The 19,504-nt window shown below is 29.7% G+C and overlaps 1 protein-coding gene across 1 annotated transcript in view; it reads right to left on the bottom strand.

Moving 5' to 3' along the window:
• The window catches only part of LOC129914525 (uncharacterized), a 28,470-nt gene extending 23,370 nt beyond the window's left edge, over positions 1–5,100 (bottom strand). Inside the window, exon 1 of the mRNA XM_055993825.1 lies at positions 4,915–5,100. Coding sequence (XP_055849800.1) covers positions 4,915–4,984 — 70 coding nt within the window. The 5' untranslated portion in view covers positions 4,985–5,100. The remainder of the gene's footprint in view (positions 1–4,914) is intronic.
• Between the last annotated feature and the right edge of the window lie 14,404 nt (positions 5,101–19,504).

The raw sequence follows: 19,504 nt of genomic DNA, 5'->3' as shown, positions 1-19,504 counted from the left end.
ACAATTAATTATGTAAAAAAAAAAAATTCATAAAAATAATTAACAAATTATTAAATTACGAATTGATTATGCTTAAAACATATAGTTTGAAAGTATCTCTTGAACAACTTCTAAAAATATCGATCCTTAAACATACAGCGTTAGTTTCCCTGATGCAACGAGAAATTGGCTCATTTAGGCCATAATTTGTTCTATGAAAATATTCATAAAACAGATTTGATTCCCGAACATTTCTTTGAGGAACACGAAGGTGAATAAAATTTAATAAGTGGGGACATTTAATGTGATAGGTTAAAATATCTCTGACAAACATAACAGAGAAGCAAGTACGACGACTTTCTAGAGTTTTTATGTCAAATAATAAACATCTAGTATTGTAAGTTGGCATTTCTATTTGCCAATTTAATTTGTAAATTAAATATCTTGTAAAGTTTCGCTGAACTTTTTCAATTCTATTACAAGAGTTTCTATAAAATGGATTCCAAACTATACTAGAGAATTCCAAAACAGATCTTAATAGAGAGTTGAAAAGTGACTTGAGAGCATAAGGATCTTTGAATTCTCTTGTATTTCTCTTCAAGAATCCATGCATTTGGTTACCCTTATTAACCATATAATCTATATGTGGTAAAAATGAAAGTTTCACATCTAAAATGACACCAAGATATGTCATGATTAAGTTCATAATTAAACAAAATGGGGATTGTGTGTCTGAAACACGACATAACCTGGCATTTGGAAACATTGAGATGAAGAAAATTACGCTGACACCATTCTGTGAGTTTAAGTACATCTTCAAGAAGTAACTGACAATCGGAAAAACACTTTATTCTACGATATAACTTGAGGTCATCCGCAAATAATAGGAACGGTGAGGATTTAAACATTAAAGGAATGTCATTTATAAATAAAAGAAACAGTAGTGGACCCAAATGACTACCTTGTGGGACGCCAGAAGGGACACATATATTTTCAGATTGGCAGCTTTCAATTTTTACGATTTGCAATCTATTAGAGAGGTAAGATTTCAACCAACTCAGAGGATTAGAGTGAAATCCAAGCAAAGACAATTTATGTAGAAGCACCCTGTGATTAACACGATCAAATGCTTTTGCAAAATCTTTAAATATTATATCAGTTTGTATATGATTTTCAAAATTTATTAATGATGTAATTTGTCATTAATGACAGATTTGTAGTGGTTGACCTACCTGAAACAAAGCCATGCTGATATTCAGATATGTAACTTCTTAATTGGAAAGACAACCTATTATAAACAATTTTTTCAAATAGTTTAGGCATTGCTGAAATCTTGCAAATAGGCCGATAACACTGGTCGGCAACGAAAATAGAGCTAGAACCAAACCATACTTTTCTAAAGGACTTTTTTATGTTAAGTCCGAATCCGAAGTAAAAATTTCACTGGCACCTCACGTTTTTGAAATACTTGAATATAAACAGGTCAAAAACGCGTTTTTTGGGTACATTTGACGTCACATTACACCACTGTAAAATATTTTTTTGCAAATCTTCTTATGCTATTTCAAAACGCAATATTTTATTGTTCTAAATATATTTTACATTTTTTCAAAATTAATTTTTTTCTCAAAGATATTGCAAAAAGTAATGTATGATATCTCGAAACCTTAGTACATATCACAATGAATGGTTTTTTTGATCCATATTCAAGTTTGCTACTTCTGATTTGGATTTTAAAAAGCAACATTTTAAGGAAAAATGTATTTTTTCGATTAAACATCAAAAAGAACTTCATCGAAATTTTTGAGACTAAATATTGAAAATAGAGATGAGTATAGCTCAAAAACCAGACGTGATAGAACAAAACTGTAAACAGTTTTGAATTCAGCACACTAAAGTCAATTAAAATCACATTACAAAGTTCTTGCTCCCGACTTTTTTTTTTATTTTTGCCGACCAGTGTAATTAGTAATGTCCTCCTTAGATCCGGACTTAAAAATTGGAGTTAAAAAAGATATTTTCCAACAATCCAAAAATTTACCTTCAGATAGTGAGGCATTGAAAATGTCAGTTAGTAGTTTATAGCGAGTGAAGCTCCACATTTGACTAAAACTATAGGAGGAATACCATCAGGGCCCCCATTTTTACTCCCATCAAGTTTAGAAAGTGCTTCTTCCACTTCGGAAACATCCAAAACCATAGACTCTATGTCAAAAACTTTTGAAACACTTGGTAATTCTTGATTAGATGATATATCTGAAGAATAAACAGACTCAAAATATCTAGCAAATAAGTTGCATATTGAATGAACATCACTAGTAATGGTATCTTGGAATCTCATACAGCTAGGATAACCAGTAGTCTTGCGTTTAGAATTGATAAAGTTCCAAAAAGATTTACTATTATTTTTTTAAATTAGATTCAATAGTAGTGGAGTCAAATTAGCTTTATACCTCGGAATCCAGGGAAAGTCGATGCATCTGAAAAACGAGTATAGGGCTGCATTATAAAAGGGTCAAATAAGAAAGTTAAAAAAAAAAATTTCACCGCTCTCGATTACAACAGTTTTTATGGACCGTTTACTGTCATTCCGTATGCAAGCGTCAATCGGAATTGCTGTCTCATTTTAGATTTTGATCAAACTTTGTAGGGATGTTCTCTAGGACTGTAAGGAAGCAAATCCATGATGATTTAATTTTAAGTTGCGTGGTTTCCCCGCTACCCGCATTCGAACTTTTTCAGAAGGTCATTTTTATGTTATTATAACTTTGCGTCTACTAAAGATATCTTTTTGTTTGAAACGCCATTTTAAAGCTTAAGAGTAGTAATTTTTGAATATATATTAAAAAATTACGTAATAATTATCCCTGAATTAAAAATAATTTTTGAAAAACTGGTAATTTTGCTGATTTCTCATGGTTTTTGACTGGCTCCGGGACCTTGGGTATTATATGTAGGAAGCTTATACTTACCAAATATTAAATATAGATATTTTTCAACAGAATAAATCTAAAATGAACTCGATGGCTGTACTCCTTATGCAAAAATTTTAAGTTCAAAGTTTTGAGTTTCTTGAAAAAATATTTTTTTATACTATGATTTTTTACAATTTGACTAAAGATAGAAACATGAAACTAACAGTGTGTTAAGTTGAAACTTTTAACTTAAAGTCCTCTAAATAAAATTGTGTTATTTTCATATCTTCTTAGTGTACCGCTTGTTTGAAAATTCGCAAAAATGCTAAAAATCCAAAAAAAACCCCTACTTAAGGCTATGATTGCACTATGTTTGACATAAGATAGAAGCATGAAATTAATAGCATATTTAGTTCGTACTCTTAGCTTAACACACTGTAAGTTTCACATTTCTTCGTTTAGTCAAATCGTATAAAATGACAGTATAAAAATTAGCTTTTTTAAAATACTCAATACTTTGAACTTAAATTTTTGCATAAGGAGTACAGCCATCGAACTCATTTAAGATGTATTTTGTTGAAAAATATCTATATTTATTATTTGGTAAGTATAAGCTTCCTACATATAATATCCAAGGTTCTGGAGCCAGTCAAAAACCATGAAAAATCAGCAAAATTACAAGTTTTTAAAAAATTATTTTTAATTCAGGGTTAATTATTACGTAATTTTTTAATATATTTTCAAAAATTACTATTCTTAAGCCTTAAAATTCCGTTTCAAACAAAAAGATATCTTTAGTAGAGGCAAAGCTATAATAAGATAAAAATGACCTTCTGAAAAAGTTCGAATGCGGGTAGCGGGGAAACCACGCAACTTAAAATTAAATCATCACGGATTTGCTTCCTTACAGTCCTAGAGAACATCCCTACAAAGTTTGAGCAAAATCTAAAATGAGACAGCAATTCCGATTGAACGCTTGCATACGGACTGACAGTAAACGGTCCATACAAATTGTTGTAATCGAGAGCGGTGAAATTTTTTTTTTTAACTTTCTTATTTGACCTTTTAGTAATGCAGCCCTATACTCGTTTTTCAGATGCATCGACTTTCCCTGGATTCCGAGATTTTACAAATTTTATGTCTAATTTGACTCGACTATAGTGAACATGTACGAGTTGTATAAAAATTTGTTCAAAATGTCAAATTCTCGTTGAATAGTTTGATATTTAGCACGTAGGTAATTCAAAACTTTTATTTCTTTTATGTAATTTAAAAGCTTTAATTTTTTTATTTTTAAGATTAATCAATCTTTTATTGTACCAAATAGGATTAGAGCTCGATATAACTCTTTTGCTTGGAACGAATCGATGTATTGCATCTTTGAATTGGAAACAACACAAAATTTTGTTTAATTCTTTCGCCAAGTCGGCTGACATTTTTACTGAAACAATTCCAAATTGAACATTCATTTACAAACCACAATTTCTGCTTGGATCGATTTTAGGAATTTTATACCACTTTATTAAACTTGTCGCATATTAAATAATTCCACTACCAAAGAACTAACAACAATTAGAGTTTTTCATTTCTGCATGTATTGGGACTACAAAATACAAAAGATCTTTGTTTTCTGATATTTACGATATTTTATAAAACGCACGGAAAACTCCTTAGAATTAGGTATTATTGTTAAGTAAGAAATAAATTGAAGCAAATTATTAAAAATTATTTGGTTTGCAATTTTCAACTGTCAAGCTTTCAAACCCCTTCATGCTGATGGAAAGCCACAGATATAAATTCATCTTTCAAGTTAATAACGTTCAAAAAAGTACCGAAAATATTTAATCTATTGATAAAAAATCGATATTAAATACAATCTTCATATTTTTATTTCAGTGCTATCAACAATGTTTCGTGCGAGGAAGTCGTGCATGCTACTCGTATTTGTATAAGTAAATTGATATCCGCATTCATCCCTAACGATTATTATTATTATTTATTATTTTATATTCGAACTTACAATTCAATTTCACTTCGCTGATAATGATGATGAGTAAAGTTGTAAGCAAAAACCTTTGACGATTATCCATTTTTTATTTGTATTGATCTTCAATACCGATAGAAACAATCACACAACAAATAATTGTATGAAGGAAATTTCTCATATTTGATATTTGATATTATTTTTATATTTTTTTCAATTTTTTGTTGTTGTTGTATCTTTCAACTTGACACTGAACAAAAAATCACATAATAACAACTTGCTTGCACAAAATCATTATTTTTCTTTTTAACTAATTATAAATTAAAATTTATTGTTAAAAAACTATTTACAATTGAATGTATCTTCCAGGAATTTACATTAAATTTGAGATACGAACAAAAATCTTCACACGATCTTGAGGTAGTTTCAAGTGCAAATACAGGTTAGAAGGTGCAGCTCCGCGGTGATCGAGACGAAGGGCTAACTACTTCTCAAAACCGTTTGTTTTTTTTTTCAATTTTATTTTTAAACTTTTGTATGAAGATCGCTTTTCGACGATGCTTTCCGACTTGAATTGAAATCGAAATGCGATGATACTATCGGCCCGATGCACTACCAAGTACTGACAATATTGTTATTGTCGTGAGATGAGCTTACACGCAGAACTCGAATTAATTACGACACACGGGGGTACTTTTTTTTTTATTTTTTTGTTATTTTCTTCTTCTATTTGTTTAAACTATTTTTCTATTACCTTACGTTATGTATCTTTGTCAAATAAAACAGCAACAAAAAAAAAAGATACATCCAGTAGTCAGTCGGTAATCGAACGAATTTTGTTCTACAAGTAAGGGTCTGTATAGTTGAAGTTTTGAAAAGTGTGAGTTATACATGCAATTGATATAGAGCTACAGTTATTGAAGCGTTAAATGCAAATAGCAATACTTAAACATCAAACAAAAAAAAAATAGTTATAAGCTTTTGAAGCTATAATGTCGGATTTGATGTGACAGTTTATAGTTAGGAAATGAGATTCACGACTTTGAGCCAAGAATAAAGTTGAAAAAACCTATTCTTTTTTTTTGGTTTGAGTTTGTGTTTCGTGATGATAATGATATTGATAATAGAAATAATAGTTGTTAACTGGGCATATTAATTGTGGTCAAGGTTGATATGGTTAGTTATTGTTGCAACTTTGGCCTGGTGTTTTGTTATGAGTGGTCAGTTTTATCATAAAAATTTAAAGAAAGATTGATGGGTTAGCAAAGTACCTACTTACCTATAATTATGACATTACTTAGAAATATTGTTCTTGGACATGAACATTATTAGTTGTTATGAGAAAAAAGCTTATAGCTGTTGTTGCTTGACAGAAATTGTGACTAATTACTGTCCAATAATGAGCTCTAATCAATGATTAGTTAGCAATTAAAAATTAGTTCAATTTAGATTTTGACACGGTGCAAACATATTTATTAAAAATAAAATGCACGACTGGGTTGCGCGTATTCGTAGCATTTTATGAAAACAAAAATTAGGGAAAATTATAATTTGATTTTTTTAAAGTATTTCTTATAATGTAAAAAAGTAGGTAGGTACATAAAATCTGTTATAATAATAAATCAATTAAACACCGATTTTAATGACTTTGATATAAAAGCGAAGTAGGTATGCCATCTAATTTCTTTACATAAAAAGGAATTTTTAGAAAATTTTTTTTTTTAAATTGTTAGATCCCTGTTTTAAAAAAATAATATTAACATTAAAAAAAAAAAGTTGGTATGCCTTTTGAAGAAATAATTAAATAACACTTAAAAACAAAATTTTGAAATATTTCACTAGCCCATTTTCAAAAAATTGATTTGTCAAACAACGAGTTTGAAATATTTTTTAAAAATCAAAAAAATTGAAAATTTTCTTAAATTCAAATATTAAGATTATTTAAAAACTTTTGCATAAAAATTTTCGTTGGAATCGTTGGAAATTAATTCAAATTAAAATATTTGGAAATTTGTATACATTTTTGAAAACTGCAATAACACAGCAAGTTTTCAAAATAATAAACCAGTGCCACACCATACAAAATTTTTTCAGGGTGTTGCTCTGAAATAAAAGAAAGAAATTGAGTTTTTATAAAACATGGAACTGTTAATTAATTTGCGGAAAAATGGCGTATGAAATAAAAAATATTTTGACAAATTAATTATTTCTTATTATTAGGCAATGTTTTAGTAAAAAAATTGTAAAAAACAAAAATCAATTATGAGCGGAGAAAGCAAAATACTGTTGCAAAGTTGGGATTTTTCGAAATTTCACAAAAACTGCATTAAATTGAAAACCGTAGGGATTTGAGATGAACAAGTTACCAAATTCTGAGAGCCCTAAAGTTGGCCTATCAGCATATTTCGTTTGATCCATTACTTATGGGAAACCCTGTATATTAAACATAAATATTTATTCAAAATTGTTAGAGCCGTTTTTGAAAAAAAATGTACTTTTCAATTTCCGTTAAATGGCGGGTACCGTTAGTTTTGGTCCTTAAAAAAATTTCAATTTCTCCTCTAGGAAATCACCCAAAACTGCTAAGTACCAAGTTTGAAGAAAATCGCTTTACTAGTTTAGATTGTAGCTCGTGGCATATACAGACCACTTTTTCGGCATTCTCCATCGTCGTAATGTCATGTCTGATTGTTATCTCGAGTTCGATTTTTTTTTACGAATTCTAAACTTGCCCTATAGTTACGGTGACCATATTTCTAGGGGCAAAACCCGGGACAGATAAAAAATTCGTTGGATTGTTTTAAAAACATTGGTTTTTCAAAAAAAAGTAAATAAAATGAGTTTTCATAATTTTTCCTAATTTTGATATCAAGATTTCTTAAACTATTCTACGGGAACATTTTCGTTAAAATCATTACGAGAAAGTCAGAAATCGGTTTTATAATTGGTAAGCTGTTTATAAATTCTAAAAAAAAATATATTTTTTTAATCAAAATAATATTATGTAATATTATGTAATATTTAATTCAACATTTTGTATGTCCTTAAAACTTTTGAATTTCAACTGAATTCTTTCTTCTTTCATATTTATGTTGTTCCTTATTCGAAAAAAGTTTTTCTGGTTTAACTTTTCAAACCTGACAAACACAAGCTAGAACTAAATAAAATAATTGACGAAGAAATTTAAAAAACTAATGGTTTATTCGAAAAATTAGTAAAACCACTGTTTCATGTTTTCCGTGCAAAGTATTTAGAATATTGAATACAAAAATCAGAAAATGTGGAAATACGGGACAATTACGGGACAAATCATAAAATACGGGGCACTTATACGTCCCGGGTTTCTTAAATAAAAACCCGGGACAAGCTATATAAATACGGGACTGTCCCGGGTAAACCGGGACGGATGGTCACCGTACCTATAGTATCTTTATCGCAAGTAAAAATTATAGTTCTTTTATCTTATATTTTAAAAAGCTAGAGAAAATATTTCTTTAATTTCAGTAGAGTGCATAGAAATTTTCATAGTTACATTGTTTTTGTATAGCTACTATAAGCTTTTAAACTAGGTATTTCCTTTTCGCAATATTGTTGAGGGAACATTTCTCAGATTTGTGTACAAAAGTTTCATTTACTTGAACGACACATATGTACGTACATACGTGTCAATAAATCTAGTACTCGTATTTTGTTTTTAATGCACGAGTCGCTATTTACCTAACCTCATTTAACTTTTACAAAATAATAAACATTTATTAAAACAAAACAATCGAATTTTATGTTTCCCGGAAGAAAGATAATGCATCTTTGAATTTGTTTGTTTGACTTTATTGTACCTATAATATCGCAATAGCTAATCGACAGATGTAGTTAAACAAATAATTGTTTTCTCAATAATTGTAAATATTTTGTCTCGTGAAATGATCGTCACAACCTAATATTAAAGCTTTTTTGTATTCATAAATAATGAATAGAATGCGAGAGAGATCAACGTCAACTAATTTTTTTTATAAATTTTTCTTTGGAATGCCAGATGTGATACTTTTGATTGGGGTTAACAGGTTAAACGTTATATAATAATGGTTTGGTGTAAAATAAATTAACATATAAGTTTCAAACAAATTCCAGCCCTACGATTATTGGGAAGACAAGTTAAATAGAGTTTTAGTAATAAACTGATCCAAAATGTGATTCATTTCATCAAAATGACAGAACTTAATGAATTGAACAATGTATTTTTTGTATTTCATCAAAATCACCCAACCTTTTTCCTATTAAAAATTTATAAGATGATATTAAAAGGAAAGTTCGAAAAGCTACGTAGAATTTTACTTAAAAACGGCTTATATATTTTTTTTACTTTTTTCAGTGTAAGAATTGTTGGTTTTGTTCTTTGGTTCGTTTGCCTATAGTTAGCCCAGGATAGCTCAATTTGTTTTTTTCTTTATTTCACCATTATTTAAAAAGAAACAAACAAAATTAAAATAATATAATATACCACAGTGACTTTTTTGGTTTCTTCTTTTTTGGAAAATTTTGAATTTTTGATTTTGATTTGTGTTCTAGTGCCAAGTTAAAAAAAAAAAAAAATGAGTTTTTTACCCAAATTTTAAGAAGATTTTCTCTATAAAAAAATTTTAAAATCAAAGAAGAACATCGTTAGTTTAAAGTGGTTTACCGTCATAAAACATCTTAAAATCAAAGTTGTTTCAACTTTAAAAAAAGCATCAATTTATTAAAAAAAAAAAAATAGAAAAAATGGGCAGCCGCTGGGGATCGAACCTACAACTCTTGGGTTACTAGGCGTATGCTTTACCAACGTGCTATCTCACTGTTGAAAATTAGAGTGATAAAATGCAACAAAAGCTGAAGCCCGATAAAAATAAAAAAATTTCTTACGTTGTTTCAATTTTATTTTGAAGAAGTTTCATGTTAATTTTTTCAACATTAAATCAACGTTGAACATTTTACATTTTACGTTGCGTTTTTTCCCTCAGTGTATGTGTGGTTTGGCCGCCATTTTGAAAAAATCCGTTTTTGTGATACTCTCGGCTCCTTTATTGTAGTATTTTTTTTTTTTTTTTTTTTTTTTGACGGGAGGAAATCTTCAAAAGACACTTAGCAGTATTCGACACCAAGTAGTGTGGGACTCTTAACCACTAAAACCACCTCTTCATCAGGACCAATCTTGAGAGATCGACATCAGATTTTTCTTTCTTAACTTTGTAAAATCACTTTGGGGGAAGTTTAAACTTTTAATACTTTCCCATGTTTTTTTAGACCATAAGCTCATGAGGCTTGGTTCTTCTTAATCTCCGAACATGGTTTCTTGTATTCAAGACGGACACCATTTCAGAATTGGTATGACTTTGCAGTCTCTGATTATGCGATACAGCGTATTTTTTAACAACTTCTGTAACCGTTTCTATTTGTAGGTCACGATGTAGATCGCTATTTCTTATGTACCAAGGTGCATTAACTATTCCACGAAGGACTTTATTTTGGAATTTTTGGATGATTTCGGTATTTGTTTTCTTTGTACAGCCCCATAATTGGATACCATAGGTCCAAACAGGCTTTAGTACTTGATTATACAGCATTATTTTGTTTTGGGTTGATAAATCAGAGTTGTTACCAAGTAACCAGTACATTTTTCTATATTTCAAGTTTAGTTCTTCTCTTTTCTTTTTGATGTGCTGTTTCCACTTTAGCTTTGCATCCAAAGTCATTCCAAGGTACTTGGCCGTATTGGCGTAAGGTACAGCTTGATTATTAATGAATATTGGAATATTGTTTATCTTTTTATTTGTGAAGTTTATATGTGAAGATTTTGTTTCATTGAGTTTGATACGCCATTTTTCGGTCCAATCTCTGACTGTGTCGACGGCATATTGCAGCTTTACTGCTCCCCTAGAGACACATTTGTCGGGTACCAAAATTGCGGTATCATCTGCAAAAGTAGCCATTATGGTGTGATTCCCAACTGGGATATCCCTTGTGTATAGTAAATACAGGGTAGGACCTAGGACACTTCCTTGTGGTACACCGGCTTCTATTTTCTTCAATTCCGAATATTCATGATCGTACCTTACTCTAAACAATCGGTCTGAGATGTACGATTTTAATATTTCATAGTACTGTCTGGGAAGATCCCTTTGCAGTTTGTACTCAAGTCCCTCATGCCAAACCTTGTCAAAGGCTTGAGCAACATCTAAGAAAATAGCTGAACATACTTGTTTTTCTTCTAATGCTTTTTCTATTACATCCGTTATTCTATGAACTTGGTCTATCGTGGAATGTTTATTTCTAAAGCCAAACTGATGATTTGGGATTAACCTTCTTTCTTCTATAATTTTGCTAAGTTTCTTCAGAAGCAGTTTTTCAAAAACTTTTGCCATAATTGGTATAAGCGATATTGGTCTGTAAGACGTCACTTCTGTAGGTGGCTTACCTTGCTTGGGTATGACAATAACTTCAGCAATTTTCCAATGGTGTGGGACATACCGTTGCTTAAGGCATGCATTTATTATATATTGGAGTTTTATGAAGGCTTTCAAAGGCATTTCTTTCATAACCTGAGCAGTAATTAGATCGTAACCTGGTGATTTTTTATTTGATAGTTGATGTAAACACATACTTTTTATTTCTTTTAATCTTACAATTGGTATTTCACTTTCATCTATCTTATCAACTAACTGTAAGCTATTTTCAGCCGCGTTTGTTGGGTATGGCTTAAAAACATTCGCAAGATGCTCCGCGAAAAGGTTAGCTTTTTCTTTTGGGTTACCGATCCATTTCCCATCTTGAGATTTCAAGGGAGAGTTTAGTAACTGCGGTCTTTTCAGGCGCTTGGCTGCTTTCCATAGCGAAAAATCGGTTGAAGCATCAGTCGTTAAATTCTTTAGGAATGTGCTGAGTGAATCATTTTTGAATTTATAAATTTGTTTTTTAAGATTGTTGCTTATACGGTTAAACGTTGTTTTATCATCTGGAAATCTAGTATTTTGCCATTTTCTTCGAGCTCTTCTTTTCTCTATTATCAACTCTCTTATCTCTAAAGGATATTTTATTTCATTTTGTCTTCTATTAGAAAATGTTGGAGTACTTTCTTCAGCGGCCTGTTGCACATCAGCAATAAATTGTTCCACTTCATGGTCAATTTGCTCGATTGTATCCATGGGAGATCTTAAATTTATAAAACTTAAAAGCTTTATTGTAGTATGGATTTTTTTTGTCTTGTTTTGTGGAAAAACGTATATTCTCTAATTTTTGTATTAAATAATATTTTTTATAACGTTTCTGTATAAAAAGTAAATGACGAAAATATGTAAAATTTTTGGAGATGATCGTGAGTTTTACATTTTTTTTCGATTTAAGTTCATCTGAGTGAAAATGTTCTTAGCTAACTTTTGAAGACTTTTGAATTGTTCAGTGCAAATTTTTTATTTTGAATATTTCTTAAACGTAGGGATAATTGATGATTTTTTGTTTGTATCCATTTCTCGTGGTGGACAAACGATTACCGTTTGAATTTTTGAAAAAAAAAAAAATAATAATTTTTGGGGATTTTAGAAAAAAAAAAAAAATTAAATTTAGTATGAAAAATATTTTAATATTTCCTAAACGAAAAGTGGACAAACGATGATTTTGGCCCATCTTGGCCAACGAATGCAATTGGTTTTATATGTCTATCTCAAAATTTGAGCGTTTTTCAGACTTTCTAAAAAATAAATAAATTTGTTCTAGTGTTTTTTTTTTTGAATGGTAGACAAACGAAAGTTTGAGGTGAACAACCATGGAAAAAGGTGAACTAAGCTAGTTTTGTTAAAAAATTTTTAGGTCACAGTTTTGGTTTAACGCAGTCTTACTAACTAAAATAAAATAATTTTTGAACTTCAAATGACAAACGAAATAAAATGCACGACTGGGTCGCACGAACTTGCTTTAGAGTTAAAGTTGCTTAAATTTTTAAGACTTTTTATATATTAAATAAAATTCGTTTTTTAAAAAAATAAAATAAAATTTGAAATCAAATTGCCCTCCAAAAGAAGTATGCAGTTTTGATTGATATATTAAGATGCATTTTAAGACAAAAAATTTTCAAAATCGTTAGAGCCGTTTTTAAAAAAAACTAATTTTTTTTTAAATAATTTCTTGGAAAAAAAGTTTTAAAATAAAATTGGTATGCCATTTTGTAGAAATCACTAATTAACATCTAAAAACAAAATTTCAAAAAAATTCAATGTCCCGTTTTCGAAAATTTGATTTTTCAAAAAAAAATTTTCAAATTTTTTTTTTTTTAAATCCGAAAATTATTTTTTTTATTTTTGGTTTATATTTAAATATTATAAAGTTTCGTTCAAATCGAATAAGCGGTTTCGGAGATAAACGGATTTGAAAAAAAAAAACGGTTCTATGGCAGGTACCGTTAATAATGATTTTCAAAAAAAAATTTTTTCATTAGAAGATACCCTTAGCTTAAAACTAACATTTGAATTTTTTAAACAAAATCTTTGGAGCCGTTTTCGAAATATTTCAATTTTACTAAAATCGGTATATGACAAGTACCGTTATTTTTGGTCCAAAAAAATTAATTCCAAAAACCCCCCTGGAGAGTCGCCAAATAACGTTACATACCAAGTTTGACATCAATCGGTCCATCCGTTTAGGCTGTAGCTGCGTTTACAGACAGACAGACTGACAGACAAACAGACAGACAGACAGACAGACAGACAGACAGACGGACTTCCGGGACCCACTTTTTTGGCATTCTCTACCATCGTAATGTCATGGAAAAATGTCATCGCCAAGTTTTTCTCGACTTTTTTTTTGACTTTGTCATAACTAACACCTTCCATGTTTTTTCCATTGATCTGGTTACAAAATATAATTTAAGTAGATAGACTTTGAAATAAATTAACTTTATTCCAATTTTACAAAACATTGCATTTGGGGTAATGTCAATAACGCAATAATTTCACAAAACTAATATCTCATATTTCAAATTTAATGTAATTCAATCGGCGGCAGTCCAAAACAAAATAACAGTTAACATATCCATCGGCATTATTAGAGCCAAAATCATATATCCATTGGAATTCAATAGTTTCCCTTATAAAGCAATTATACCCTGCACAATAGTAACTGTAGCTAATCAAGGGTAAACTATTGCAACTAAGTTGGCTCGTGATATGCTGCCGACAGTCAGCTCTAACACACATAATTACTTACCATCGAATTTCAATTTCGTTACCTACTGAACTGCTACCTTCCAATACCCGATTGATTTCCAATTTCTGGGACTCAAATTCACTCACTCAAAATTCAAGGCACAGATGATATTATTATTTTGGTCTTTTTTCTGCTTCTTTTATGCATATTTTGTTGGTCGCTATGGCCGCGAATTCCGAATTCCCCATTGAATGATGATTTCGCACGCATGAGCACTTTGCCAGACCCAGTGCCCAGACACACGGCCGGCAGCAGCGGCAGGTAACATGTTCGAATCCATTAATTTGCATACGAATTAATAACTGGGAGGCCGAAGCAAGCTACCAGGTGAAACAAGAGAAGATGTAGGGGTAGAGGAGGTGAGGTGTGGCATCAGGCATCAGGGCATGGACGAACAGTGTTGACACATCGCATTGAATTCGTAATTATTATCGTTAGAATATGGTTCAAGGTGAAACGATAAACTTAAACTTTTTGTTGTTTACGACAGCGATGACAGGGTGACATGCAAGGGGGCGGGGGGTAAGGTGAAAAGGCGGGCCAGGGCAGGAGGTGTTGCAGATATACAAAATGTTACTAGGTGTTCAGAGCATTCAGAGCATTTTTATTTCAGTGAGTGCCCCGGATTGGGATCGGTGGTGCATTGTTATTTCAACACTCGACTCATCCCGCAGCCGAAACAATAAAAATAAAGACGATGAAGGGGATGAATGTTGGATTTATTGTTCTTCATTTTATTGAGTCACCTTTCTTTCACTCAGTGAAACACAACAGCAGCAACAAACAACAGAGGATGAGAGAAGTTAGTGGTTGTTGTTGGAGGTAATGGTTTGTGCCTTTTGTTTGCTTTTTTAATGAATATCCCATCCCAAAGTATTTGTATGTGCACTGCGGAAAAGCTCTGAATTTTCTGTGAGGGGAGCAAAATAACATGTACAAACAAAAAATGCCTACATCTCCATATTGTGGAATGGGTTTTTGCATTAATAAATCATTCAGCAAGTTGAAGTGTTTTTTTTTTGGTTGAAAATTTATTATTTTTTTTTGACATTGACCTTGAGGGAAAAAATAATATTCATGAATATAATTTTTCGAACTCATAGTTTTGGCAATTGTTTTGTGTGTGGAGGAGAACTTAACAACAAAACACCAGTTTTTAATTATGAGGGTAGAAATGAGGCTGCGAAATGAATTTAAAAAAAACAAGCTGTCTAAAAAATAAAACATTTTCATGATATTTTGCACAGAATCAAAATAAGAGGCATATGTACATTATTTACGGAAAAACAAAAACAATTGTCCGTATGAATAAAAATAATAATAATTAAATGTGGGACAATGCTTCTGGCCATTAAAGTGTGGGAGAAGGAGAAGGGGTGGTAATGAAATATGGCTGAAGTTTGGGGAACATTTTGAAACATTATCTTCATTTTTCGTGGTAGATTGTAAACATAAAAAAATGTAGTTTCAAAAAAATAAATTTTTTGTCCCTGCAATTTATCAAATTGATACTTCTGTCTAATTCATTTTTTTATTTAGTTGCATTAACGTTTTTTCTGGAAGTTATATACATACATTTGTTTATGATCTGTAACTAAACTGGTTGCAATTAAAATTGCACTTGCCCACTTTGTAAAAAAACTTGGATGAAATTTTTACACTTGCCATTTTATTCGTGTTCTGTGAAAAAATTTTTAAGCTCTTGAGTTGAACTAGAGTACCACAGTCATTCCAGTGTTATGATCGTGAACTAAACTTCAATTTGTTCCGTTTTGACAATGACGAAACGTGACGTCATAGATTTTTTTCGACTTTGGATTTGAATTTAGAATATTAAAATCTATTAGAAAAAAAAAATATTTTGGTTTACCGAAAAAATAAATTCTCAGTTTTATTGAACTGAGAAATTTTTCATTATATAACACCAATTTATTATCACAATTAAATAGAAGAGATGTCAAAATGGGGCTAATTAAAAAAAAAAATATCCATAAAATAGCGTAATAAGCGGTCTAAAAATGTGTTTCGGCAATTTTTGGACTTTGTTTTCAAAATTTTTGATTTTTCTTAATGGAATATGAATCTATGAATTATATATTTAAGATCTAAAACCTTTTTGACCTGAATTGAAGAGAATTTCTAGCTGATATGCTATTTTAAAAAGCAGAATTCTATTTAAAGGCTTATTCTGGCCGTCATTTTTTTGGAGCCGCCATTTTGAATAAAAAAAAGTTGGCAGCTTTTTCGTATTGTCCGTATAAATATGTACCAAATTTCATGTCATTTCATCAAGAAATGGCCGTGAAAATAAATTTTTATGCCAAAAAGCACCAAATTTGCGGCGGCAGTGCTCCCTTATAAGCTTTTTGATTTGTAAAAATATCAATATTATGTATTTTTAATGTAAATGTTTCAAAAAAATTTTATTATTTCGGACTCGTATATCGAACAAAACTTTACCAAAAATGTAAGAAAAATACCCGAATTTTTTTAGGCTTTGTTAACCCATAAAGACTAATTTTTTCATAAAACATATGTCAAGGCCATGAAGCTAATAAAATTTCCAATATCATCATTTTTTTTCTTTCTGATCAAAAATTTATATTCAGAAGACGCCAACTGGAATTTGGTTCAAAAAACCGTTCATCACTTTGAAAAAAAAATCAAGCAAGATTTTTAGATATTTATCATTAATTTCTTTTTTCAATATCTTTGAGAAAAAAAATAATTTTGAAAAAAAAAATAAATACGTTTTAATATGGCGTTTTGAGATTTCATAAGTTGTTTTGCAAAAAAATAACTTGACGGTGATGTAATTCGACGTCAAATGTATCTTAAAAATGCGTTTTTGACCTTCTAATATTCGAGTATTTAAAAAAATGTGATGTGCCAGTAAAATTTTGACTACGGATTCGGACTCAGCACACAAAAATCCTTTAGAAAAGTAGGGTTTGGTTCATTCTTTTTTTTTTCGTTGCCACCTGTGTAATTAACACAACATACATACAACAGATTTCGATGAAAAAGCTGGCTTCTTCAAAAGCAAGATCTTAGGAATCTGCACTGTGATGCCATACGATGCAGGGGCGTCAGATCTAATTAATATACCAAGTGTTTGGCCCAATGCCTTTTAGGCCTAAACGTGTTTTAGGCTTAAACGTGTTTAAACACCTGTGGTATAAATAAATCTATGGAAACCTAGGTGGCCAACTTTCTTAAAAATATTCTCATATAAGTAGAATATTTTTTAGAAATTTGGCCACCTAGGTTTCCATAGATTTATTTATACCACAGGTGTTTAAAAATTTTCATAAAATACTTTTTTTTTTACATTTTGCATCAAAAAACAGATTTCAAATTTTTTTTAAATAAAATGTGCAATAGCTATGAAATTTTTAAAGTGCTTATGTACTCATCCAATTATTGTAGAAAATTATAAAAATAAAAGAAATAAATAAAATTCATTCATTCGTGGTTGTAGTGAACGAAAACATAAGATGATACAATTTAAAATACACTGAACGAAAAAAAGCCAATATTTTATGAACTGGTTGCTATACAACTTTTTTCTATCCGGTTTTAGAACAGTCTAAAGTGTAGCTATCAACCGTTTTAAGGTTGTCCATTCTCTATCGGACACTCTGTATATATTCAGACCTATTCTAAACAAAAATTTCCAGGGAAATGGTTTCGGGAGGGAGGATGGTGAAAATTATCATTTTTTTTGCTTTCCCCATATTCTTAACCATCGAAGAACGAAATTCATTCAAGCTAAAAAAATAATGAAATTTCAAGAACTTTTCAGTTGGGAGTTCTTTTTTCAGAATAGGCCTGATTATGACGATTACAACTCAACTTCAACTTTTTGAATCGTTATACCTACGAAACGGTGGATCTTAGGAAAAAAAGTGTCATGACATTTTTTATATATAATAATCTGGTCTACAATTCTTGCATGGAAAATTTTTTGACTTACCATTTTGGTGAAAATCGTGAAAAACCAGTTTTTGTGACCTTTGACCCCAAGAAAATTTTTTTCCAGGTCTCGAATTGATGAAGACTTTTTAGATTTAATTTATGATGGTGTTTCCAACAATCCTACCAAATTTCAGCTTGCTGGGAATTAATGTAACCTCGGATGTCTAAATTGACCGGACTATTTGTTTATTTTTTTTTTCTTTGTTTACTTTTTTGGAAGCAGAAAAGTTTGAACAAAAAGCGGTTGGGTACTTTTGGACATTTTTTTCTTTCTCTGAGAGGATTTCATCCCCACTCCTCAAAAATTTGGCAGTAATGGGGAGTTTTTAGAATAAAACTTTGCACTATCGATCGTACCCATTAATTTCACTGCAATTCAACTTTTTTGCATTACCATTTACATACTTCAGTATCAATAAAATTGATAACATTCCTACTCCTGGTTTATCAAAATCTTTGGCGAAACAAAACAAAAGCATCTTTTTTCAACTATCTCAATAAATAAAACAAAAGTTAGTTTATTGTATGACTTTTATTTATTTAAATAAATAAACATCATAATAATTATTATAAACAACTTAATCAAACACAATCATAATTATTTTTTTTCTTGTTATTTTAATTTATACTTTAAAATCTTTGTTTATCCATGTGTGTAATTTCTTTTTATATGTATAATTTGAGTGTTTGTATAAGGTTGTATGTGTTATCTGTGTATGTGTGTGTATCAATTATAAATATAGGTACGAGTATAAATAATTATAATATTAATAAATAGTTGTTGTTATGTTAAACATAAATCGATTCATTTAATAATAATAATTTTATTATTTTTATTTCTTTTACTATTATGATTTTTTGCATAAATTCATTTTATGTTTTTTTTTTTTTTATTTCTGATTATTTTTTTGTTTAAAAAACTAAGGACGAAATATAGTGTTAAATTTAAAATTTTAAATAAATGTATGTTTAATGGAGGGATAGAGGAGAATGTTTTTGTTTGCAATTTTTTTTTTTTTATTTTACTTTATTTTTTTTAAACATAAATAACATCCAATTGCATTTTTATATTTTGTTGTTGTTGTTTACTTTAAGTTTTCTTGTTAAATATACTTTTTTTTACACGTAAACTATATGTCTATAAATATTTTAGGTTTTTTTTTTCTGTTATTCTTTTTTATAAAAATCATTTTTTTTCTTGTTCGCATTTTACACAATTTGTTTAAATGTTTTTTTTTTTTTTTTTGGTTTTGTTGTTTAAGTTATCAAAGCTTAATTTTTTGTTTCATTTTTTTTTTTTTTTTTGGTTTCTTGTTAAAAGTGCTTAATTACATTTATGTATTTTAATTTAATTTTTGTTTTTTTTTTTTTTGTTTTAATTTTTAGTTTTGCATATTATTAATAAATTTTGTCTTAA

Source organism: Episyrphus balteatus, chromosome 3 (genome assembly GCF_945859705.1).
Source record: "Episyrphus balteatus chromosome 3, idEpiBalt1.1, whole genome shotgun sequence".
In the NCBI taxonomy this organism is placed as follows: Eukaryota; Metazoa; Arthropoda; class Insecta; order Diptera; family Syrphidae; genus Episyrphus; species Episyrphus balteatus.
Note: the sequence above shows the minus strand (reverse complement) of the source record. Positions and strands in the feature narration are given on the sequence as shown.